This window comes from Neophocaena asiaeorientalis, unplaced genomic scaffold (genome assembly GCF_003031525.2).
Source record: "Neophocaena asiaeorientalis asiaeorientalis breed wild unplaced genomic scaffold, Neophocaena_asiaeorientalis_V1.1 scaffold671, whole genome shotgun sequence".
Classification (NCBI taxonomy): Eukaryota; Metazoa; Chordata; class Mammalia; order Artiodactyla; family Phocoenidae; genus Neophocaena; species Neophocaena asiaeorientalis.
In genome coordinates, this window is record NW_020175533.1 from 741,210 (window position 1) to 765,747 (window position 24,538).

Consider the following 24,538-nt stretch of genomic DNA (forward strand, 5'->3'; position numbering starts at 1 on the left):
AGACAAATACTCAAATACTCTGAGAAATATTGAAAGAGTTCAGTGAGGAAGGTGGTATTTAAGATGAGTCTTAAATTATGGGTGGCATTTGGGTGGGTGGATACTTGTGAGGGAAGAAGAGAAAATTCTAAGTAGATGAAAGAGCATAAAGCACCCAGGCAAGAAAATTTAGAGTATTGTCCTGGAATGGTGAAAGTTCCAGTGTGGCTGATGGGTAGAGGACATGGAAGAGAGGGAAGGGCTTGAAAGATACAATAAGAGTCACCTGTCGTGGGAGCCTGCACTTGATTGGCTGGGCAGTGGGAGGGAGAGTTAATGGCAGGATTTAAATATTTTTGAATGATAATTTAGTAAGTTGAGTCTGGCAGCAATGTGTGGGATAGGGTGGGAAGACACACAGATCAGTTAGGAGGCCATTTTAACAGTTCTGGTAAGAGGAAAAGAGGTCCAAACCAGGGGTGTGAAGAAAAGGAAGGAGAATACAGATACCAGAGACATCTTGGGAGCAAATGCTACAGCAGTGTTTCTTAAAGTGTGGTCCAGAGCCAATCTGAATGGAAATCATCTAGAGAGACTCCTGTGCATCACCCTGGACCTACTGAATTAGAATCTCTGCGGGGGGAGTCTGGGGAATCTACATTTTCAACAAGTCACCCCGGTAACTTTTATGTAGGTGGGAATCACCATTCTATAGACATGGCACCTAATTCAATGTAAAGAGAGAAAGAAGTTCTCAAAGATGACTCTAAGGATTGGCTGGGCAGTGGAGGGGAGGGGTAATAGCAGGTTGAGTGTGAAAGAATGGTTGTGTCATTAACAGACCTAGAGAAGCCAGAGAGAGAGGAAAGTTTGGATGGGACTATGATGTCTTCAGTATGGATCCTGTTGAGTTGGGACATGCACATGGCAATGTCCCCTGTGGGGTCTGAAGTTGGTGGGGAGATTTGTAAAACATATTGCAGAGAGGTAATAGTTAATGTCATGGGAACGAATGATGTTCGTTAGATTTTAAAAAGTAAAACATGTGGAAGATGGCAAGAGGGAGAAGAAGTGGTTGCTAGACTATAAATGAGGTTCTGCAATGAAGGCAGCCCCAGAATAGCTTCCAAACCCGAGTGGTGGGACTGACTTCCTGCAACATGGCCTACCAGGTTATACCAAGCTTTGGGCTGAAATTATGTTGGGTGAAGTTAGATATCTATAATTCTACCTGCAGAGACGTATACATGTGGGGATAGGTGGGAAGTGAAGTGGGCTAGAAGCCCCCCCGGCTGCTCAAGGAATTCCTCCTCTTAGTTCACCAATGCTGGGTATTTCTTATAAGCAGCAATTAACCCTTCATCTCTAAAACAGAGTCCAATGAAAGTGGGACTCACTAACTGATAATTGGAAAGAAAGGGGAGGAAGCAAAGGGAGAATTGGGCTGAACTGTCTTCTCCCCAAAATTCGTATGTTGGAGTCCAAACCCCTAGTACCTCAGAATATAACTGTATTTGGAGATAGGGTCTTTACAGAAGTGATTAAGTTAAAATGAGGTCATTTGGGTGGGCTCTGATCAGCATGATGTGTCCTTATAAGATGAGGAAATTTGAACATAGAGACGTAGAGAGGGAAGACTATGTGAAGACACAGGGGAAGACAGCCAACTGCAAGCCAGTCGAGAGGCCTCAGAAGAAACCCAGCTGCTGAAACCTTGATCTCAGACATCTTGCCTCAACAGCTGTGAGAAAATAAATCTTTATTGTTTAAGCCACCCAGGCTGTGGTACTTTGTAAAGGCAGCCCTAGCAAACTAATACAGAGGGTAAGGGCCAATGGGGGTGAAAAGAAAGAGAAGAAAAAAAGAAGGTAAGAAAGACTAGAAGGAAGAGGAAGTGAGCAGCAGGAGAGAGTAAGTACTTCCCTCTCTCCCAGGAGGATGATGGAGACAGGGCAGGGCCAAGAGAGTCTAGTTCAGGACCTTGGAGATGGCCTGTTTTGCAGGTTTACACAATGTCACAGAATACAGGAAACGACAGAGATCCAGGAAGAAAAGAGGGTAATCTAAAAAAAAAAAAAAGTTCTGATGAACCTAAGGGCAGGACAGGAATAAAGACACAGACATAGAGAATGGACTTGAGGACATGGGGAGGGGGAAGGGTAAGCTGGGACGAAGTGAGAGAGTGGCATGGACATATACATACTACCAAATGTAAAATAGCTAGTGGGAAGTAGTTGCATAGCATAAGGAGATCAGCTCGGTGCTTTGTGTCCACCTAGAGGGGTGGGATAGGGAGGGTGGGAGGGAGATGCAAGAGGGAAGAGATATGGGATGTATGTATATGTATAGCTGATTCACTTTGTTACACTGCGGAAACTAACACACCATTGTAAAGCAATTATATTCCAATAAAAATGTTAAAAAAATAAAAGAAAAGAGGGAAGTCAACTGTTCCAGGCTTTGGGACGTTGAGGAGAAAAGGATTGTATTTAGCCATGGATGATTTATAATAGTAAAAATGGAAACAATCTAAATATCTGACAACAGAGGAATTATAAACATGTATTGGATAATTATGCCACATGAAAAATCATCTACACTCAAAGAGTTTAAAAAGACATGGAGGGGGCTTCCCTGGTGGCGCAGTGGTTGAGAGTCCGCCTGCCGATGCAGGGGACGCGGGTTCGTGCCCCGGTCCGGGAAGATCCCACATGCCGCGGAGCGGCTGGGCCCGTGAGCCATGGCCACTGAGCCTGCGTGTCTGGAACCTGTGCTCCGCAACGGGAGAGGCCACAACAGTGAGAGGCCCGGGAACCGCAAAATAACAAAAAACCCCACAAAGACCTGGAAAAAGGCACAAAATATGATGTTTAAATAAATTTTAAAAGCAGAATGTAAAACTGTATTAGAGAATGACTGTACTTACAGTAAATATATATGTAACTACCTTTTTAAAAATTAAAGTATAGTTGATTTACAATGTTGTGTTAGTTTCTGGTGTACAGCAAAGTGATTCAGTTATACACATATATGTATATATATTCTTTTTCATATTCTTTTCCATTATGGTTTATTATAGGATATTAAGTATAGTTCCCTGTGCTATACAGTAAGACCTTATTGATTATGTATTTTATATATAGTAGTTTGTATCTGCTAATCCCAAACTCCCAATTTATCCCTCCTCCCCCTTTCTCCTTTGGTAACCATAAATTCATTTTCTGTCTGTGAGTTTGTTTCTGTTTTGTAAATAAATTCATTTTTATCATATATTAGATTCCACATATAAGTAGTATGATAATCTCTACTTAGTGAAGTCAGATAGAGAAAGACAGACATAAACAGCATTAATATCAGAGTATGCACAGCCTCTTCCCCTTCCCTTCCCTGCTCCCTATGGAAAATTCTGCTTTGCTCATTCCCACTCCCTCAGTCCTTTGAACTCCAGTCTCACCATGTAGATCAATGTTGTGTGTGTGTGTGTGTGTGTGTGTGTGTGTGTGTGTGTCCTGGGAAAATGGGATGAGGACCTACACTGTGTCATTTTCTAGAGGCAGAAGGTAGGGGCAGGCAGAGGCAAGCCATGAACAAGTGGTCCAGGCCTGAGGAGCTTGGGGAAGACTAGGTGTGAGAGGGTTGGAGTCTAGGAAAAATTGGGGGATTGGGATTTTGAAAAGTGTTGCTGTGGGTCATAGCCTGGATGCTCCTTAATGTTTTCAGGAGAAGCAAATGAAGATTGGGTTTATTTTCAATTACTTTTGGTCTCTGGCTACATGAGACCCCAGACCTTATTTATTTACATATATGTGCAAAGAAAAGGACTGGAAAGAAAGAAACAAAAACACTAGAAGTGGTTAACTCTGCATTGGTGGGATTATTAGGCATTGACACTTTTATGTAAGTTTTGAATAAAAACATGTATTAATGGTAAGGGGTGCATTATTGTTGTTTAAAGTAGGTATACATACTTTCAGTAGAGTGATCTGGGCAGGTTGAATTGCAAAGGGTTAGGAGTGAATAGGGGTGATAAAGTGGGCTTAGGTTACTTTCTCAAGAAGTTGCTATGAATAGGAGAGACTTGGGCAAAAGCTTAAAGAGGTGGGAAATCCAAACCATTTTTGGAGGGAGGGGGCTTTTAGGATAGTGAGATCTAGAGTTTGACAAATAAGGCATCAAACACCCACTAAGGATGTATTGTTTTGAAACATTTTTGATAATTTGTATGTCCTGGAGGCAGAGGGAATTTTATGATATAATCTTTAATTAGCTTTGAGGTGTTTCTCACTTGGTCCAAATGATATTGATTGAGAACTAAAAGGTAATTTCCTCAGCTGAGGCTTAACTGAGTCAAGAGTATGACTTTCCAACAATTAAGACATTAGGGCTGTAGGATAACAAAGATAAACTTTAAAGGACTCTGACGTTTAAAAGAGGAATGCTGATTCAGGAATGCTAATTGAAATCTGTAAACTCACAGTTAAATTAGATGCAGATTTGTTTGTTAAATTTTGGGATTCCAGAAGTTAGAGGAAGGTGCATGATGAACAAAATTAGGTATATTTCTTATGTGAGATATTAATGGATTGAACTTGTTATGTCCACAGCTGAATATAAATACACTCAAAAACAGTTTGCATTAATTCTTAGATGATTAATTAAATATACCCTAAAAGAAAATGAAGGTTTGGGGGCATAGTTTCCCCTGGGAGGGTATCAAAGAACACGGTGATGGTAGCATATCCCATAATGCTCCCTTGGAGGTAATATTAAGTAATTCTCATGTTCTCAAATTCCCAGAGATGACTAATGTGGGAGTTGGTAAAGCTGATGAAGCATTGGATTTGGTCTGTGATAGGTGAAAACATACCTACTATACAGGTTTCAGCTGAGAAGAACTGTCAGATATGTATCTAAATATAATTTTCTCAGACTTTTTCTTTGAGTATGGAGTACATATTTGGAAGTGGTTACAAGGAGATGGGGGGGGAAGTAATGAATGCAGATTGCTATGGTTAATTAATGAAGCATAAAGTTGGAAAGAGATATTAACTTGTCAAGAAGGTGTAAATGAAAAGACAAAAGGATAGATTTTGCAAGAACAGCCAGGGTGTGTATCAGGACAAGGGAAGCAGGATGGCAGGTGTAGGTTACAGAGTGGGAGGAGGATTAAACCTCTACCTTGATGGAGGTGGTGTCCAAAGAGGCATGATCGAGTTCTGGGGCACATCTGTCCCAACATGTGTGAGCACAACATTGAAAATGAGCAGGGGAAATACTGGAGAAGAAATATATTTGGTGGCCACTATGTAGAAAGCATCTGAAAGATTCAAAACAGGAGGAAGGTAACAAGTTCAAGGGAAAATGCAAAGCAAGGAAATGGGGAAGGGGAGAAGGAAACAAATGTGTATCAAGGTTCTGCTAGAAAGCAAGCAGAAACTTCTGATGCAGCTATTTTGTTGCCTCTATATTAACTCAGGCTTTTAAATGCAGTTTCCTCAAACTTCTCTCTCAAAATGTATGTTAACTACTTATGAAATAATGAATTAACATGCACAACTGATGTACTTGACTCTCACATATGGGTGAGATTTCCATTTTCTACTTTGTTAATTTCTATAACATTTAAGTTTTTATAAGTATACATTACTTTTATAATAAGACAAAACCAGAAAAATTCTATCAGAATGAGGTTAGCTTCCATGGATAAGCCACTTGTACCCCCAAATAATCATTGTGAAGTGTTGCATTCATGTTTTAAAAAATGTATTGATAGTAGTCATAGCAATAATAATATTATATAATGAAAGGATATTACTGAGCATATTGCATATTACACATCACACTCACATTTTCCTTAAAGGTTAGGTTTAAAACCTCACCTCCCCACTCCAAACAAAACGATATAGGTGTGGCTCCACTGTTGCCAACACAACCACGCACAAATCTATGACGATGTATAAAGAGACTTAGATAACCGTGTGGGTGATATGAGCAGGCAGAGGCATCGGAACTCCCCTCTCCACCCTATACACCACTGGTCGATAGCTACCTTAAGGGCTCCACGACTTGAATTCCCAAACATCTGCCTACAGATTTTGCCTATAATCTCTCTTTTAGTCAATGCTCAATTGTTCTCAAATTTAGTGTGCATAAGAATTACCATACAAAGTAGCACACACAAAGCCATGTATCCTATACTTTATGGGTGATTTAAGGAACTTTTCAGAGAAAATTTTGTTCGTACTTAATTTTTGTCTTACTTGCTGCCTTTACAGCCACGCCGTTCCTTTGTATAATATGAGATTTGGCTCTACTTGAGAGAACTGTCAGAAACTTAATTGGGGATTCTCTTTGCCTCCTGAAGAAAAGAATTAGAAAACGTACTGTGGTTCAAATACCTTCTCAGCCTTCCAAAGCTAGTATATAATAAATGTTTAATTTTTAGCCTGACCAAGACTCCTATAGAGGTATAGGCAACCATCCTTTATTTTTTCTAATGAAAGATGGAGTCCTATTATTAAGCAGTCAGGTCTATTTATTAATCTAAAACAAACAAGTATGACCATTGTAACTCTAAGAGAGAAATTGGAGAATTTGAGATGTAACCCATTGAGGAGTCAAGTAGATTCTCAAAGAATGAACAGTGACTTTGGATAGAATGATTTATGGCCCTTTGTGAGATGAGTGGGGAAGTAAATGGTTAAATGAGTGTGTCTGCCAGATGGGTTCCTACCCCAGAGTGTGGGACAGAAGGATGTATGGGATTGGATTAGGATCCCAGGTGAGACTCAGACAGGTAAAGATGGGGTCCACAGGTTGGCTGTGCAGACTGTGTCCAGCACAGGACCCTGATCTGCTGAAGGGGAAGGGGGCAGTGTCTCAGCAGGGGACTGTGCCTGCAGGGTTGGGGGTTGGGCTGCCTTTTCCCGTAGGCTCAAAGGCAATGCCAGTGGTAGACCAGGGAGGATGTCTGCTTCATGCACTAAACTTCACACAAGTTTAAGGGTCAGTTATTTAAACAGGATGTCTTGGCTTCAAAATGACTGTGAGATGGGTGATACTGTATGTTGCTAACTCACATATTTTTCCACTCTTAAGGCTTCTCCTCCTGTCCCTGTTGGAGAGGGGTGAGTAGCACTCAAGCAGATACTTGGTTCTCTGAGATTTCCATAATTAGGGAAAAGATGGAGCAGGGCAGGAAAACAAAAGTGACTCTAAATTATTCTGTCTTGTTCTACAAAAAGTCTAAGCATTTGAGGGAAGGGGATTAGCAGGTATATAGACCAAACATCTTGGCAAACCAAGAGGAAACAGAAGACTTCCTTGGGCTGTGGGAAGGAGTTGTGCAAGGGGAGGAGAGTGGAGGGAAGGGGAGGGAGAGAGACTGATCAATTTGTGTGAACTTTGAATACAGAGGGGACCCTTGAGCCAATGTCTTAGCAACTCCCAGAAGGAAGAAATGGTTGTGTGGCATGTCTGGGACAACAGAACTAGAAATATCTTGTAGATGATTCCATGCCCAGGCCTGACACGATAGCAGCAGAACAATGGGCATCTCAACACTACCTAGTGAAAGAGGACCAACCAGCATGGCCCAACCCCCAGTCCTACTTTGGCATTGTTTAAAACAAGATATTCTCAGGGAAGACTGAGACGAAGTTGTTTTCTGCCAATTTGGCAGATGGAGACCTCAGAATTTAAAAAAATATAAAATGAAAAAAAAATTACCTGAATATAAATTCTGAGGTTTACATGTACTATCACTGCCCTTAAGTGAATATATCAAAATGGCTGCATCAGAGTCATGGTTCTTGCCTACTGTGTTCCAGGCACTGGGCGAAGCATGGTCACCACCTGTTCTGTCAAGTAAACTTCACAAAACAGCACTGCATGGCAGATGTCATGATTATCCCAGTTTACAGGTGAAACACTGTAGCTCAAAGACACAGTGACAAGTAGAGGGCCAGGGATGAAAATCCAGGTCTGTTTTCCTTCCTGCATTATGCTCTAGTTATCAGTGACATGTACCTAAACTCAGGGACAAAGGGAATACACTGGGGTGCTCAAAAGGTAAAGAAAAAAAAAAAGGAGCTCAGTCCATTATAGCAATGGGTCTGTCTTGTTACTGAAAGTAGAGTACATAAATAATACTGATATGCAGAGGGAAAGCCTGTCACTAGATCAAAAGAAGGAAACTCTTAGGCAAGGAATGGAAGTTCCTAGGTGACACTAGACTTACAGAAACCAGGTCAGACAACAAGCCTCTCTTCTCCATATCAGAGGCGTCTTTTCAGAGGCATAAGTATTGAATGTGTTTTCAATATGCTGTGGTGAGTTTAGATTAAAACAAACCAACCAACCTACGGATGTGTAGATGTATTTTCACCAGCCTATATAATTTCCATTCATTCAACTCACTGGAGCACTCCTAAAGCCATTAGGCTAGAAAAACGAAAGCTTATACACACACACACACACACACACACACACACACACACACACACACACACGTGCACAGGCACGGTCAATCAATTCCAAAATTCCTACCCAAGTTTAAGCAAAAGAACAGATATACTTTAGCATTTATTTTAAAAATCTGTCTAATTCCTCAAAGACCCAGGTTAGACTTAAATGTTTATATTTAAGGCTTTGGATACATGCTATTCTCCAATTCACAGGACCAGGTTACCTGGTTAGGGTCAGGATCAACTTCATCCCAGTTGTGAGTGACATGGCCTTGGTCAATGGATTCAAAAGGCTTGTGAGAAACCGAAGGTAGAATCCTATATAGCCAGCTGGGGGGAAACAAGGACACATAAGACTTAGGGTGATGTTATGAGTGATGCACAGACTGGCTCAGGAAATACCATTAGGAAGACGCTCAAGTCACAATGATCTGTGGGCTTTAATGTGAGAAGCAATGACACAGCATCATTTCTTAATAGCCACTGCTGCCCATAGCCCTGGCCTCTTCTCACCTTTCCACACGATCCATCACTCTTCAGATTGAGCCTCTAGCCCTTGGTTATTTCCATACTGACAAAAAAAGAATTGCCTTTCCCAATGACAACTATAAAGGAAGGGAAAGTACCTTGAGGGATATCTGTGCAGGCAAATCCACAGAAAAACATTAGCTTATGTACATATTGGATAGTAATCCTTGCTCTGGCTCTGGAAAGTGAGGACAAGGAGTCCTACACAGATTGAGACAATATGGGTGGCTTCTTTGTCATTTTTGAAATATAAATCCATTTTCTTCTTTAAAGTTATAGAAGTAATTCATGCCAGTGACAAAAATAATTCAAGTAATTTAAAAAGTCTCAAAAGGTAGACTTAGATGGCTTTCTCCTCCAGTTTCTTCAGAGCCAATCCTCAGAGGCATCAGAACTTAACAATTTTCTTGTACATTCTCTAAGATATTTCCAATGCATAATAAGAAAAATTGCCAAATTGTACCACTTTATTCTCACAACACTAATGTGTGAGAGTGCCTGATCACCCACATCTTTACAAATAGGGGGTATTATTACTAAGTTTGGCCTTGTAGGTAAAAAATACTATCTCATTTTTATTTTGTATTACCATTATTATGAGTAAGGTTGAGAATCTGTATGTTTATTGGCCCCTTGGAATTTTTCTATAAATTACTTGCCCAAGTCCTTTACCATTTTTCTATTGGGTTGTCTTTTTTTTTTTTTGCAGTACGCGGGCCTCTCACTGTTGCGGTCTCCCCCGTTGCGGAGCACAGGCTCCGGACGCGCAGGCTCAGCGGCCATGGCTCACGGGCCCAGCTGCTCTGCGGCATGTGGGATCTTCCCGGACCGAGGCACAAACCCGTGTCCCCTGCATTGGCAGGCAGACTCTCAACCACTGCGCCACCAGGGAAGCCCTGGGTTGTCTTTTTGATGTAATTTGTAAGATGTTTAGGAAATTAACATATCTAAAATTATAAGAGCATCCATCTTTACTTTCTTATAGTACATTTCTGGCTTTGTTTCAGGAAGAGAAGACTCTGATGAAGGAACCCTGAAGGACACCAGGAGGAGAACCATCCAGAAGTTGAGAGGGACACTGAACATCACTAAGAGGAACCCAAGTCCTTTCAGAGGCTGTTACCTTGACAGGGTACAGCAGGAGGAGGAACACCACTTGGGGCAATGGAAAACCAGACCTGCTTGAACAAGCTCTGGCCCTTTAAGCCCCAGGACAGTCTACTTCAGGGGGTGGAATTGACCTGGCCCTACACTGAGCCATTTGGGAGATTAAAGGGCTAGCTAGATTTGTTCAGTTTTCTTTTGATTCCTCTAGCCCTAGGTGAAGTAATCTCAGACATTGGACTTCAGGCCATGAATTAACTAGGCCTTTCTAAGTTCTATACGGAATTGAGAACATGTGTGTGTATATTTTAGAACTGGCTGTGTAATCCTGGGCAAGTTACAAGACTTTCTTGTTTTTTTTTTTTTTTTTTGGTCACCCTGCCTGGCTTGTGAGATCTTAGTTCCCTGACCAGGGACCAAACCCAGGCTCTCAGTAGTGAAAGCTCAGAGTCCTAACCACTGGACCGCCAGGGAATTCCCAAAACTTTCTTGATCTTATGTTCCTCATCCTTATCTCCTAGGATTGTTGTGAGGATTCAGAGTTTATGTACCTAGAATGCCTGGCACACAGTAGGTGCTCAATTACTAGATGTGTGTTGAATTGTCTATCTGTCTACCCCTAATCATCTAGGTTTTTATGATGGTCCAGATTTCCTACATTCTCTGTGCTGGCTCTCACCTTCTCAGGACCTAAGGGATCAGCTAACTAATCAGATAAAAATCAACCCCTGATAGATATACTCTCTGATAGTTTGTGGGTGGGGGGCAGGGAGTTCCTGAACTCTGTGGCTTAAATGAGTAGTGACTAAATGTAGGAATTTCAGGCTTTCTCATCTATGGATGGGGCTGGTTCCATCTTCCCACTGAGGATTTTGAGCATTTTCACAAAATTCTTGTGGATACCTTTGAAGAGTTCTAAACAGATGGGTGAACCATGCCTAGTGTCCCTTGTTTTTTGGCTGAGTTTATAAAACTCCCCAGGCAGCACTACACTGCCCTGGACAGAGATTTAATTCTGATTCAGGGAATGGTGCCAGCATCTTAATGAAATGCCAACAGCCCCTTTTCAGCCTCCTGGAACAGAGCTCTGCTCCTGCTGGCTGAAGATATTGTTGAATAATGGGGGCAGGCAGCAGAATCCGGAGTCCAGGTGTCCAGTTAGTGAATGGGTCATAAAGTCAAGAACATAGTCATGGAGGCCAGGCTGTCATAAATTAGAATTGACAGGAATTGTCTGTGTGCTTACCTTACCTTGGCTATCTGGGCTTGCAGAGAGAGAGAGATGATTAAATAGTGATAGAATTAATCTTGATTTGACAAGTATGGGAAACTATCTTTTCCCCCTCCGTGTACAGATCTATCGAGAGGGAAGCAATATTGATATTGACATGGTAGCATAGCACCTGCCACTCAGTTTTCCGACAGCCTTCTAGGGATACACTGTATTGGAGGGAGACACTCTGCTACTGTGGTACCATGTACCCGGCAATGTGCTAGGCACCTTACATATGTTCTTTCCCTTAATCCTCATCACAACTATGAGGTAAGTACTATTATTATCTCTTTTACAAATGAGAAACCAGAAGGCTCTTGGAGGGTACATGACCTGCCCAAGGTCACACAGCTGGAAAGAGAAGGAACCAGGATTTAAACTCAGGAGGCCTGCCTCCAGAGTGGGCACGATTAACCCCTAAGGGAAACAACCTATCATTTGTGTGGTCCATGGTGCTTTTGTTCTCACTATCTCATTTACTTCTCAGGAGGACTCACTGGAGACAAACCCAATCACCTTCCACTAAGCAGTACAAGACTGCCTGCCCTCCTCCCCCTAACTCCAATATAAGCAGCAGCCCTCTACACAGGTGTCCTATTCTGAAATTCCCATAATTAGACACTGCTTGTTTAAGTCACAACACTCAACTGCTTCCCTAAACCACAACAGGTACTGCAACCAACCTGCCCCATAGGAGTTAACCAAGAGACTGAGTTCATTGACCTGGCTTGTAGGATTAGAGCAAACATGGATCATGACATGTTGTGCTAATGAATGTGCTGGTTTCCAGCAAAGACAAATTCCGAGGAGAAAAATCCTTATTAATTCAAACCACCAGGGGCCATAATACATGACCTTTCATCTAACCCAAGCGTGGATTATCCAACGTTTTCATCCAAAGAACATAACACTTCTAGTCAGCTGAGGAAGATATTGCACTGAATCTTCTATAATTTTGAGTTAATCATTATAAAAAAACTCCCAAGTAAATCAAAATCCGGAACTCAACTGCACAATCCCAGGGGAAGCCCAGACTATGAGGAAGACTTTCTTCTGAGTACAAGCAACAAATTGTAAATGGAACTAGACATGTCTGTTTTCTAGGCTCTGTGCAGCTGCTCTCTCCCCTTCTTCTATCAGTCACTTGATTCTAGCTGGAGATGAGGTTCATCCTCCCCTCACTATGACCCAGAGCACAGCCTGTAAGAAGCAGGATCTTGGGCAACACTGGGAGGCTGTGGCCCAGGTATAGGAGGCAGCACTAAATACTAGTCATAGCTCCCATAGACCGCAGGTCAGAATTAACCTAATCCTTTTACCTTCTTTTATTGCTGCTCCGCGGACAAGTGAAAGCTGATCCTGAGAGCTGCTCAGCATACAGATTGTAAGGGCAAACTTGAGGATTATTCTAAAACAAAGGAGGCAATAAATGACATCACTCCATCAGAAAAGCATTCCACCTTCCCATCAAACAACTCAGTGGGGGAATTCTGTCTTGGATGGCGATGCTCTGAGCCACTCACTGCACATGACTATCTCCAACCCATACGTCCTTCTTGTAATAATGTTTTAGGTGACTTTCCTCCTTGATTAGAAAAGTAGTACATGCTTATTGTAGAAAATTTATAAACTATAACCCATTATCTCACCATCCAGAAATAATCCAATGTTGACATATGAGTATATTTCCTTCCATTCTTATCCTCCAAAATGGGAACGCTATGATATGTGTAGTCCTGTTAATAATTAGCACTTAAAAAAAAGAGGAAACACTATATCATGAGCATTTTTTCATGCCATGAAATATTCTTAAAAATTTTTGACAAAATTTTTGTTTGCCATATTTTTGCTATTTTAACCAACACTAGTATGAAATCTTTGTGCACACAATTTTTTTTTTTTTTAACAAGGAATGATTATTTTCTCATCATTGCCATATCTTATGCTGTTCAAGGGAACTTTAAGGAAGTCCCTTAACCCCGGACCTAGGGGATCTTCTTGAAAGCCTTAAATTTAGTGTTACTTTTTTGGGACTAAGTGCTTTGCCACAGGTAACCATTATCCAACTTTAACTTTGTATTGTCATTGTTCTGCATCCCAATTGTCCTAATGATTTGTGAAACTCCTAGACAGTTCACAGGCTAATTTTCAAGATGGTGGGTAGAAGCACTTGGCCTGAAAGCTGGTCATTCATTCCTATAATTCAGAGTTCTCCAAAATGATATTCTATTCACTCATACCTGTCCTTCTGGCAGGGCACCCGGGCAGCGAGGATCCTCTGAGGCACACTCATTACCGAATCCAGAAATGTACTGCATGTGACAAAGACACAAAGGCCACCATTAATGGGATTTAAAGAGTATTTTGCTATTTTGACTGTCTACGAAGGTAAGAATTTCTTTATGACATATGTTTGTGTATCACATTCTATACATAACATCTTTGCTATGTCTTGGCATGTGAACCATTTAGGAAAGATAATTTCTCTGTGTGAATTTTAAAGACCACCAATTAATTGGGAGAAGAGTGCTGGATATTACATGGACTTTCCATCCTTAGCTGTACTTAGTTGATTTATGGGCTGATTCTTAATTATCCCACTCCAAGGACAGGTTCTTTAATTCTGGACCCATCAGGGAGTTCCTGAGAGGGGAGATGGCTCAGGCATCACCTCAACTCCAGGTTAGTAAGATCTGGCTGGCCTGGCTTGCAACCTCCCTGAGGTTGGAGCTCCACTTCCCCTTCATATGATGAAACAAGTAGCTGTAAAGAGTGTGTGGATCCAATCTGACAGCAAAACCCTTGAGAAAAAGCCCTCCAACCAGCCTCGCTGGAAGCAAAAACCTATATCATCTGGTTCATCTATGGAGCACTTGTAAATATATTTGCATCTATGTGGATACAGGAAAACAAGTTTTGAAGATATGCGTGGCTTTCAGGAGAATAGCCAGATCTGTCCTCAGTGGCACAATGGAGTTCATTCTGATTGTCATCAATTTACTTTTCATCCAGAGGAAAAAAAGGGAGTTTCTCAATAAAGTAAAGTGTGCGGAGCCCCTAAAACTTATTTTGACAACACTTAAACACATCTGTGAGTTCTTGTTCACTGTCTGGCTTCTCTGCTAGTTTATAAGCTCCATGAAGGCTGGAACTATGGCATCTTGTTTACCTCTATATGCCTTGTGCCTGGTTTATAGAAGGTACTCAGTAGATATCTACTGTTTGATTTAATTTTTCCCTTACAGCCTGTTCTATTCTATTTATTTATTTATTTATTTTTGGCTGGGTTGGGTCTTCATTGCTGTGCATGGGCTTTCTCTAGTTGTGGAGAGCTGGGGCTACCCTTAGTTGTGGTGCGCGGGCTTCTCGTTGCAGTGGCCTCTCGCTGTGGAGCACGGGCTCTAGAGCTCAAGCTCAGTAGCTGTGGCGCACGGGCTTAGTTGCTCCGCGGCATGTGGGATCTTCCCTGACCATGCTGTCCCATGCATTGGTAGGCAGATTCTTAACCACTGCGCCACCAGGGAAGTCCCCCTTAGAGCCTATTCTAACACGAGTGTATGTATCCTGATCTAAGTAGGGTTAGAACCCCCTTTTCTCTAACTTAAACATCAAAAAAAAGGCCATTTTCTTCCCATAGTTGTTCCTCATAAATGTATCAATACTTAATTTTAGCCCACGATAATGAAAGTGCAGCGTCACTCAGTGAGTGAAATGCCACCATCTGAGTACATGTCTTTAAGAGATATAAGAAGGAAGTAAGTGGGTGGAGGATAAACCCTCCAGAATTCTCAGCAGCTTGGAGCAGGATGAGATTGATGTAACACACCTGGATGTGTGAGCAATGATCAGGGCAACAGCTGCCCATATTTGGAAGGAATATCAAATGTGAAATGTTATGACCTAGAAAGCAATGGAAGTGAAATTATTCTTTTTTGCCTCCAGACACAATATTTTTTTATATTTGAAAATCTATCAGCACTAAAAACAGTGTGTTATATTACACAGAGATTGGTTAACAGCAGCATGCAATTTGGAATGATTTCCTTGGGGAAAGGGCAGAGACCATCCAGCATTCTGACTCTCCACTGAATACAATTTTCTTCTCTCTAATGAACCTCATGCTCACCATCAAGAGGATTGAATCTGAGCTGCTGAGAAATGGTATTGACCCGAAATTATCTTCAGTTCTGTGGAATGGAATTGCAGACCAATCTTGCCTGAAGCCACTGAGTATCTCAGTGGCTTCACTTTGTTCAACTGCAGCATTGTTTCCCTCTGCAAAGGGAGGCAAGAAGGTCTGAGGCTGAGCTTTCTGGCAGGAGTGGGTGGGTTTACTCATTAACCTTCCCCATTCTTTGCAACTGCTGGCCTCAGAACAGAGTCCAGGGTTATTTGTATGTTGGGAACAAAGGAAAAGAGACTTACTATATGTAATTTTAAAGCATATGCTTCAGACTGCTTTAAAAAGTAGAAAAGAAAGTAGAAAGAACAGCTGGTGCTTTGGAAGGGAGCCATCCAGCTCAGAGAGAGGTGTGAGTTCTGAATCGGTTTCTCAATCTTAGCTGAGGTGCATTGGCTGAAGAGGGGGATGAAAACTGCTGAGTCATTCTCAAACCAGTTGGTTTTTCTAATCCCCTGAGAGAAAAATTACAGATGAGTTTGTTAGAGTTTTAAAATATCATGTGCCTTACTGCTGAAGGTATCAGAATCAAGGAAGCAGTATTCTGCAGCTGCTTTCCCAAGGCTTTGAGATCAAGGACAGAATCTGAACTCTGCTTATATCAGCTGTGAAAATCCAAGCTTTCAACTCCAGCTGGTTCAGTGACTATACAAATATACCTTATGCCGAAAAATTAAAAATAAAAACGTCTGACATTAAGCAAGTGTGTTTGTATGCTTTCTTCAATCCAGATTTCTGAATAATTTGCTCCCACATAGAAACAATTTTGTTTCCTTCCAAGAGAATTATACACATCCTTTCTAAATGAAAGAACAAATTACTGAGGTCCATGTAACTTCAGTACCATCAGTTCTTTGGCAGCTCCCTAGTGTACAGCTTTCTAATTTTCACCTGGTCCCCAGGATATGATTTATTTGTCAGAGTAGTTTTATGAGGTGCTTTCTCCTGACTCTGATTCTGGGTAACACCCTGATGGGACGAGCAGATACTATACCTCACTTCCTTTTCCTGGGCATGAGGGAAAGAGAGAGAAGTCAGGGTAGAGATGGAACTATAGCTACCTTTTTCTCCTGCGCAAAGAGTCCAGTATTTCTAGTTAACCTTGATGGGAACATAGGATATAGATTGTTAGGGGAACTTGAAGATTATTGCAAGTAGGCTAAACTGCGGTAGGCTGAATAATAATGCCCCAAAGATATCTATGTCTTAATCCCTGGAATTTGTGAGTGTTCCCTTATATAGCAAAAGAGACTTTGCAGATGTGATTAAGTTAAGGATCTTGAGATGGGGAGATGTCCTGGATTCTTTGGGTGTGCCCTAAATGTAATCATAAGTATTCGTAAGAGAGGGAGGTAGAGGAAGATTTGATTATAGAAGAGGAAAAGGTGATGTGATGATGGAAGCAGAGATTAGTGATGCACTCCGAAGATGGTGAAAGGGACCATAAGTCCAGAAATGCAGGCAACTTCTAGAAGCTGGAAATGCAGGGAAATGGATTCTCCCCTTGAGTCTTCAAAAGGAACCAGCCAACACCTTGACTTTAAGCCCAGTGAAACTGATTTCAGACTTCTGACCTCCAGAACTGTAAGAAAATAAATTTGGTCATTTTAAGCCACTAAATTTGTGGTAATTTGTTACAACAGAAACAGGAAATGAATACAATAATTATGTAGACCAGGGGCTCCCATCTCTGGCTAATTAGAATCACCCCCAAAGCTTGTTAAAAACAGACCCATACCTAGTGAATCAAAATATTTGGTGCTGGGGCCCGAAGTCTGCATGTTAAACAGCTCTGTTTTTTAGAAATGAAGAAATCAAGACTTGCAGAAGTGGACTTGTAGAAGACTTAAGAACATTGGGTGGTTCATTTAAAATTTTATTTTACCTTTTGAACTTTCTTCCCCCAGTTGTGCTGCTTTTATGTAAATGTGATTTCATTTGAGGCTTTGTGTTGACATATCCATTAAAAGGAAGAAATAAAAGCAGAGAAATATTTTTTTTAACTTATAATGTGTATTGATTAGAGTGATGCAATCTGGCTTTCTGTGTTTGGATTTGTGATCTGTAGAGCTAACCTTTCCTTGCAGAGATTAGACAGCAGGCTGGGGAAAATGCCTTTGAAATTGAGAACAAAGAGCAGCATGCAATTTACGTTGGTGTGCTGGTGCTGTGCATAATAAGTTGCTCAAAAATTTCAGCAGGATAGGATTTTAGATATAATTTATTTATAAATGGTAAGGATGTTTCCACCCCTGCTGAACTTCCCCACAGCCTTTTCATCAGGAAATGAAGTTTTTATGCACTCCCCCTCTTCTAAGACTTCAACTACCACCATTGATATGATATTCTCCTAGCTCTACCTCCTCCCCTGAGATCCAGATCCATACATCTGACCACATCCTGGGTATCTCGTCTTGGCTGTCCCTGCAGCAACCCAAATTTAACTCTTGGATCCCAGAACGTGCAGGGCTTTCTGTGTGTGCTGTGCCTTTGCACTTGTTTCCTCTAGCCCCTTTTCAGTTAAGTCAATTTCTACATCTCTCCTAAGACTCAGCTTAGGAACTGCCTCCTTCAAGGAGTTTCTCTTGGCTCCACCTAGTCCAGATTCAGTTCCTTTCCTATGTTAATTCGTGGCATCATGTATTAACATATAATATTTGCCGAATGAAAGAATGAGAATTCTTTCTCAGTCTTTCTAACGCTTGATCAGGCATAAAGAAGCAAACTCTTTTACTTCGGTGTTGAGTGGTTTTAGGACTCCTATTAATTAGGGAGATGTTTGATTTTCAAACTCAGCGTCAGTTGAAGGGCATTCAGAAAGTGCTCAAACCCTGGAAAGAAGCCTGGAGTCTGGCACACTTGGCTTGAGTCAAGATTCTGGGCAGTTCTACTCAGGTCCACATGCATGTGTTGGGCACTGATGCCAGCCTGGGGTGGACACTAGGCATAGTTTTAGACATTGGCCTTAAGGCACTCAGTCTAGCAGATGCTACTAAGGCTCCTTTTGGAGCCTGGGCATGGATTCAGACAAACCCAATTTCTAATCCAGTCTCTATCACCTATCAGCAGTGACCTTGGGCAAGTCACTTAATCTCTCTAAACTTTATTTTCCTTAATGGTAAAGTGGCTACCTCCAGATTTACTTTGAAGATTATGAGTTAATTCATTAGTACCACATAACCCACATATATTTTTCAATTGAAGATTAAATAATAAAAAGGAATTATTTCCTAGAGGAAGTGCTAGGGTTTCTACTGGCCAAGCGCTGATTGTGAGCCTCAAAATAACTGAATAGATTAAACATGCCTAATTGGTTGGCTGGAGGCTGTCCAGGAAGCTGCAGCATCAGGAAGGTGTGGGAGAGTAGGGGCTGGCAAACAGACACAGTGAGAAACATGTCTGTCCATGGTGGAGGAGAGCCCTTATGACGTCTACAGATTCCCAAGACAATATATGAAAAAAGCTAGGCAAGAGATAGACAGTTAGGCCGTCATCTCTTTTCTTTATCATCCCCCAGCCCCAGCCATGCTTACGGACACCACGGCGAGGCCTCTGAACACAACAGCTTGGACGAGGGCCTCTCTAAGTTCTTTCTGACTCTGAAGCTCTGGAATTCTCAGACACTTCCATGAGTTGTGGCTGAAGAAGCCACAGCGAAGTGGCCAGATAGTTTCTTACCTTCAACTCTGCCATTTTCCTTCTGCTGCAGGTGTGGCGATTTCAGGAAACCCAGGCTCAGCGAGGGTATGAAGTCAAAATGCTTCTGTTTCTCCTTCAAATCACTTCTGGATGTTGTTATTCTACTGCTTCACTGTGCTCGCTGGTCAGCTGGTCGCTCAAACTAGCCACAAGCGTTTCCTAACTGCTACACTAGGGAGAAAGTCCAGCATGCTTGTTTCCAAACTGCTTACACAACTGTCTTTGGTTTTGAAACCCGGGCTGTTTCTGAAGAGTTTGCAGAGGCCTGTCTCCTCTTCACCCGAGGTAAATGTTGACCAATGATTTGTTCCAGTTAAAAGAAAGAGGCTTATGACTAAAGGCAGAGAATTTAAAGCTCTCTGTGGAAGGAACTGTGGCAGTTAGGGCCTGCTGTGTGAGGTAGAGGCTTCTCCACTCAGTCCCGACTGAGGCTGGGAAGGAACAGGGTGGAGTGTTCACTCTCTGGAGAGCAGTGAGAAAATGACCCGTGCTGTGACACAGGCGTTTTCACGCAGCTACCTGAAGCAGGGACAGGGTCTAGACAGCTCTCCATGCCTGCTCCCAGGGATGAGCTGGGTGAACAGTTCAGAGCCTGAAGCACTTCGCTTAAAGCAAACTGAGATATTTACTATTGCTCCTCTTAATTTCTTAAATGTATTTAGTGTTCTTATAAATTCTTTAAGAATCTTATTTCCTAATGCCTGTACCTCTCTAGAAAGAGACCAAGGGATTACTTTCCAGCCACCTTTTCCATGACTCCCTTGTCCTTCATCTTGGCTACTCTCCTTAGCCATGGTCAGGTATCAGCTTCATGGCTAATGGCATTCAGGAAGGAAGAAACCATATATCGAGAGCTTGCTCATGCCAGATTTTCCCACAGACATTACCTCATTTAATTTCACAAAAACAATCTTTTAAACTAGGCTTTATTATCATAAACTCAGGTGCAGCAGAACAGGCAGGAAGTGTAAATGGGTAAAGTAGGCTAGGTGATTTTTTAAGATATGACTTTTATACACGAAGCTCCAATTTTTAAACATTGGCAACTTAAACAAGTGAATGGATGAATGAATGAATGAATAAAGCCATTGTAATAGATTGCAAAAAATGCCCACAGATTCCTTTCATCCTTGTATGTATGCCCCTTTGCAATGTGACTTTGCTGCTCCTCCCAAAATGAGATGGAGTCTTTTACTTACCTCCTTGAATCTTACTTTGGCTAATAGCAAACACAACACAAGCAGAGGTTTGAAAAATGCTGTGCCTTACGATTTGCCCATTTCTTGCTACTTGAGACCACCATTCAGAGAAGTCAGGCTAGCCTCCTTGAGAATGAGACCAAGAGGTCCAGGCACTCAACAGCCCAGCACTAGCTGCCAGATGTGTGAATGAGGCAATGCGGCTGCCAGATGACTGCAGACATGTACATGATCCCAGGTGAGATCAGCAGGAGAACCACCAGCTAAACCTAGCCCAAACTGCTGACCCACAAAATTGTGAGCAAATAGAATGACATATTTTATGCCATTAAATATTGGGGTGTTTTATTAAGTGGTGATAGATAACTGATACAATTATGTCAAGAAACATGCATGTAGGTGTGAATGACTATGGGCTGCCAGTTTGACACATTCTGCTTTAGATAAAGGGGTCTAAGCAACCTCCAGAGGTCCCCAGGCTCCAGCGTACTGCAGTAGCAGCAGAATGATTTGCCTGTGTCTGAGGTGTTAGCACAGAAAGGACCAGGCCAAAGGAGCCATGTTGATATAAACAAGTGACAGGTTGGTAGCAAACTGTGTGGATTGATGCCTGCAGACCAGGGAGTTTATAGCACATCTCAGCATATGTCAGCATAGACAACTGACATTGTGGTATTATATAAGCTTCCCTGGAATTTATATGCAAACCTGGGAGAAAGGGGGGTGTAAACCCTAGCTTTACTGAGGCTGTTTTTATTATTCCTGCAGTATGCAGACTCAAAATCAAAAGTGAATTCAAGAAAAATATTTCTTGCATATCTGACTTTATGAGTACATTGGGTCTTGAATCTCTATTGATCATAGAAGTTAGGCTTTGGTGATTAGGGGGAAAAATGGATGGGAACCAATAAACGACAAAGGAAAAGCTTTACTGCTTTGTTTTTCCATAAACTTTATATGTTCTTTCCAAATCAGCTCTGAAGGCAGATTTAAGAGGTGTTTCAGTTCCTTCCTAAAGTGTGAGAGATTTCTGAAAGAGTAAGAAAGTGGTAACAGATCCTTGACTGGATGAAAATTATTTTGAGGGGCCTGAAAATATTTAAAATTGAATAAACCTATCAATTCCCTATTTAGAGATTTCTCCCAAGTGGGTTCACTTTATTTCCTGTCTTTTTCCGTTGTTGTAACAATAATTCAAGAAAACGAGTATTTGCTTTGTAACCACTATGTGCCAGGTACTGTGCCATACACACACAGGAGAAATGAGAATAAATAAAATACAGAACACATAGCTCTGAGTCTATGTCTGATGACTTTCTATTTTAATCTAATCACACACTTATTTATTTATCTTACAATTATTAGGGACCTGCTATGTGCCAGGCCCTGTGAGGTGTGGGGGGATACAGAAATGATTGAGAGTCTGGTCCTGTACGAGGGCGCATGCTGGAGAAGATTGACCAATAAACAGGCCATTACAACGGAGTGCCATGTGTGCTGTGACAAGAAAGAGTCAGGGTGCTATGGGAGGGACTAGGGACCACAGAGCTCTGACTAGCTCCCTGAGGAGATGATAGCTGAGCCAAGTCACACAGAGTAAGAGTTGGATAGGGCACTGAGGAGAGGAAGGATTGTACACAAAGACAGAGAAGAGCAGTGCATTCAAAGACCTGTTTTTAGGGCACTGATGGAAATAGAGTGGAGGAGTCTAGTGAGGGAAGGCTTCCAGAAAGGGGAGTTTTGGCAGACATTTAAAGCAGGGGAAAGAGAGGAACTTCTAGGCAGGGTGATTAGCATTCAAAAAGACACCTAGGGCTTCCCTGGTGGCGCAGTGGTTGAGAGTCCGCCTGCCGATGCAGGGGACATGGGTTTGTGCCCCGGTCCGGGAAGATCCCACATGCTGCGGAGCGGCTGGGCCTGTGAGCCATGGCTGCTGAGCCTGCGCGTCCGGAGAGGCCACAACAGCGAGAGGCCCATGTACCGCAAAAAAAAAAAAAAAAGACACCCAGTGGAAGAAGCAGGTTGTGTGCAGGGACAAGGCAAACATATACTGGACCAGAGCAGAGTCACAGTATCAAAGTGGTGAGCAATAAGAACAAAGATGCCAAAAGCCAGGCAGAGGGAGAGGGATTCAGTGAATGATATGGGGAACAGGTGAAGAGAACTTGAAAAGGACCAGAAATTGGAGACACCAGATACCTGCCACCTCTGGATTCTAGCACAAGATAGGTTTACTCTCTGCAGAAGCTCTGGACTCACAAGCATCAGGGAGTGGGGAGTAGGACCAAAACCAAGTGTAGTGATGATGAAATCTCCAGCTTCCTTCTCCAATTGCATTTCCAGAATGCTATCAGCAAGTGTTTTACCCTCCAGACAGGACACTGGAGGATTCTTCTCTAGGACAGTGTCCCATAAATACTATACATTTTGATAAATAATTATTAAATATAAAAGGCAAAGTCTTTCTGGAAATGCTTCTTTTAATGAGGTAGATGGCTCCCTCCCACATTAATTCAAATATCCATGAATAATTCTTATTTCTAGAATGACACAGGATCCAGCATCATTTAATCCTATTTTTTGCTTTTATAGACATAAATGTTGAGAAAATTTGTTCACATAAATAAGCAGTTATGAATGGAAGGGATTTTGTTATGGTAGCACTCAAATTCCTTCTGAATTAAATACCCAAAATCACATACTGACCTATCATTAAACATTATTTTAATGACCTATCAGTCAATAACTCAGGTTGGTTCTTCTTCAATTTTGTTGCAAGCAAATAATTGGAAACCTGATTGGAAAAGGCTTTGTTACCCAGCTATTGGAATCAGTGACTTTAACTGTTACCCTTTCACTTAGAGGTGCTTTGTCTAACTCATTTACTCAGAAAGGGTTAGGAAAATAAAAATGTTAATTTTATATACCTTTGCCTGTATAATTATTTTTGATGTAAATGTTATTTTGATAGACCAGGCAAGAAGACTTGACATGAAAGAATGTGCCACAGCCTTGGATGTTTCCTACCAAAGCTCTTTGCTTGGTTCTCAGGAGCTCTTCCTTAAGAGCTCTGCATTTTTTTTTTTTTTTTTTTTTTTTTTTTTATTTTTTTTTTGTAATTGTGAGGAGTGGAACAGACAAAATCCTTAAATAAAACTAATATTTAGAATTGTCCCTTTGTTGGCATCCAGAAGACATTTACACCCCTGGGCAATATGCCGTATTTCTATTGCACTAGTAGCGAGATGCTCTTTTTCTGTAGTGGGAAACGGGCAATTGGGAAAGTAGAGGTGGTAAATAAGAGCCAGCATGAGCTGCTTCACAAGCAGATCAATCTTAACAAAGATACATTCATATGAGAATTAGTGATCTGGAAAATGATTCCCTTAAAACTATCCGTGCCCATGTACCTCTTGGAAGAGATTCTTCCACACATCCCAGTTGGAAGACCACTGATCCACACCAAGAAAATGGAAAATATTACATCTAGGAAACTGGGGATTATTACAGAGTAATGTGAAGGACAAGTGGCAAGGCCTAGAGAGCAATCACTCCAGAGTGCAGTTAGAGGACGGAGGACTTCAGGACTGATATCTCCAAGAAAAAAATGAAACTCATAGATTACCTGATATATTTGATGGTACTGAGCAAGATTTTACATCTTTGTTGAAGTTTAGGGGTTTCATTCTTCACCTTTACTTATTGATGATCTTGGTAAAGCTTAGTGGTTGGCCAGCTGAGAAAACAAATGTGGTATAAGAGAGGGGCTATGTATAAGATGGCAAGGCATTTCATTAGAAATAGATATACCCAGAGGGTAGAAAGTGCTAGTATTAAAAATGGGTAGCAGTACATCGAAGACAAATATTTCCTGTTTTGCCAATAGAGGATGTGACAATCACGCCACGATTGCTGTGGCATGTGTAGCCTTGGGAGGGAGGAGTGGCTTACTTAGTTCATTAAGGGGCGATCATGAACTCTGATGAACTCTGCTATAATGGTGCCATAAGGTAGAGTCTACAATCCATGTGTTCCCTACGTTTTTGATATGGGTTTATTTTTTTCCAAGGGTGGATCCTGAGCTACCTGCATCAAAATCACCTGGTTTGCC

At 41.6% G+C, this 24,538-nt stretch overlaps 1 protein-coding gene across 1 annotated transcript in view; it reads right to left on the reverse strand.

Moving 5' to 3' along the window:
- HGD (homogentisate 1,2-dioxygenase) overlaps nt 1-19,406 on the reverse strand; it is a 45,106-nt gene extending 25,700 nt beyond the window's left edge. Inside the window, exons 1-4 of the mRNA XM_024769344.1 lie at nt 19,208-19,406; nt 13,590-13,661; nt 12,669-12,757; nt 8,669-8,774 (exon numbers count right to left, since the gene is read on the reverse strand). Of these exons, the coding sequence (XP_024625112.1) occupies nt 8,669-8,774; nt 12,669-12,757; nt 13,590-13,661; nt 19,208-19,222 (282 nt within the window). The 5' untranslated portion in view covers nt 19,223-19,406. The remainder of the gene's footprint in view (nt 1-8,668; nt 8,775-12,668; nt 12,758-13,589; nt 13,662-19,207) is intronic.
- Nucleotides 19,407-24,538: the final 5,132 nt, after the last annotated feature.